Source organism: Pelodiscus sinensis, chromosome 16, assembly GCF_052426305.1.
Source record: "Pelodiscus sinensis isolate ZL-2025 chromosome 16, ASM5242630v1, whole genome shotgun sequence".
Taxonomy (NCBI): domain Eukaryota; kingdom Metazoa; phylum Chordata; order Testudines; family Trionychidae; genus Pelodiscus; species Pelodiscus sinensis.
In genome coordinates this window covers 28,130,464-28,131,968 of record NC_143067.1, presented here as the reverse complement: position 1 = coordinate 28,131,968, position 1,505 = coordinate 28,130,464, and the positions used below count along the sequence as shown (strand labels likewise).

Here is a 1,505-nt window from a genome sequence, read left to right as displayed (position 1 = left end):
GAAACAGGGCAAGGTAGCACAAGAAGGAGGGGGTGGGATTTGAACCCCCACACGTGGTAGAGAATGTGGGCAGCGGGGAGCCTCACGGGGGGGCGGGTAGCTTAGAAAAAAAAAAGGAGAGAGGGAAGGTGGAGGCGTTCTTTTTTTTGTGGGTTTGTTGTTTTCCTCTGTGAGCCGTGGGAGGGGCTGGTCACCGCAACAGGAGGGGTATCCAGTAACGCCCCACCCTGGAAGAGAGGAAAAGGAAAAGACTGACAGAGGACGAGGTGGTACAAGGGGATGGAGGGGTGGCGTCGGCCCCCTCAGCTGAGCAGAATATGGAGGCTGTGGAGATGTTTAAGTGGTTAACCGAGAACCAGAGGCAGCAACACCAGCAGCAGACAGCCCTCCTCCAGCAACTCGCGGCCCAGCATAAGGACCAGCAGAGGCAGCTCCTCACGGAGGTGGCGGAACAGTACAAAGCGAACCAGGAACACTGGGTAAGACAATGGGGCGGGCTGGGAAGAGGGCAACCCCTAGGGCCGGGAGGTGATCTGGCGGTAGCTTGCACAGCTACCGGTCCACTTAGCCAAGATGGGGCCCCTTGATGACCCGGAGGCCTTCCTAGTGACTTTTGAGAGGGTGGCCACGGCCGCCAGGTGGCCAGAACAACACTGGGCAACGATCCTAGCTCCGTATCTGACGGGCCCAGCCCAGTTGGCCTACCGGAGTCTAGACCCCAGGGATGCCCTACATTACTTTAAGGTCAAAGAAGCGATACTAGACCGGCTGGGGCTGACTCCTGAGTCCTACCGGCAGCGGTTCAGGCAGGAGAAGATCCCCCACGGGGCGCGGCCCCGAGCGGTAGCCCAGAGGCTAAGGGAGGCCGGGTGGCACTGGCTGGAACCGGAACAGCAGACGGGCCCCCAGGTGGCTGAGAAGGTGGTGTTGGAACAGTTTATAAACATTCTACCGGAGAAAGTCAGCGTTGGGTTCGCCGGCATCATTCCACCTCGTTAGGGGAGGCGGTGACCCTAGTAGAGGATTATATGGCCGCCGAAGGGAGTGAGGGGGGCAGTGGGGGGTGGAAGGACCCCCATGGAGGAGGCGGGAGAGGCGCCGTACCGGTGATCCCCCGGCTCGGGGAGAGATCGGGAGGCGGACCCCCCCAGTCCTATTAGGAACCACGGAAGACGACTAGCTCCCGTGTGGAATCGGCCAGTGGCAACTGAGCCCGTTTCTCGACCACCACCCCGGGAGGGGCACCCAGACAACCCCACTCTGGCCAGAGGATCAACCGGAGCGTGTTATCAGTGTGGACAGGAGGGGCACTTCAAAAGAGACTGCCCCTTTATGGACTGCTCATACGGGCAGGTAATGAGCCGAGCGGGTATGGGGGAAGTAGGAGGGCAGGGGAAGATTTTACGGGAGGTCGAGGTGGAGGGCCAGCTAGTCACAGCCCTGGTGGATTCCGGGTGTGGGCAGACCTTGGTACGGGCGGACCTGGTGGAGGAAGGGGGCCCGCG

The 1,505-nt window shown here is 61.1% G+C and overlaps 1 protein-coding gene across 1 annotated transcript; it reads left to right on the top strand.

Moving 5' to 3' along the window:
* The first annotated feature begins 573 nt into the window (after positions 1 to 573).
* On the top strand, positions 574 to 999 carry LOC149523519 (SCAN domain-containing protein 1-like). The gene has a single exon (XM_089769631.1). It carries the CDS (start codon positions 574 to 576, stop codon positions 997 to 999), a length of 426 nt encoding a protein of 141 aa, XP_089625757.1.
* The last annotated feature ends 506 nt before the right edge of the window (positions 1,000 to 1,505 follow it).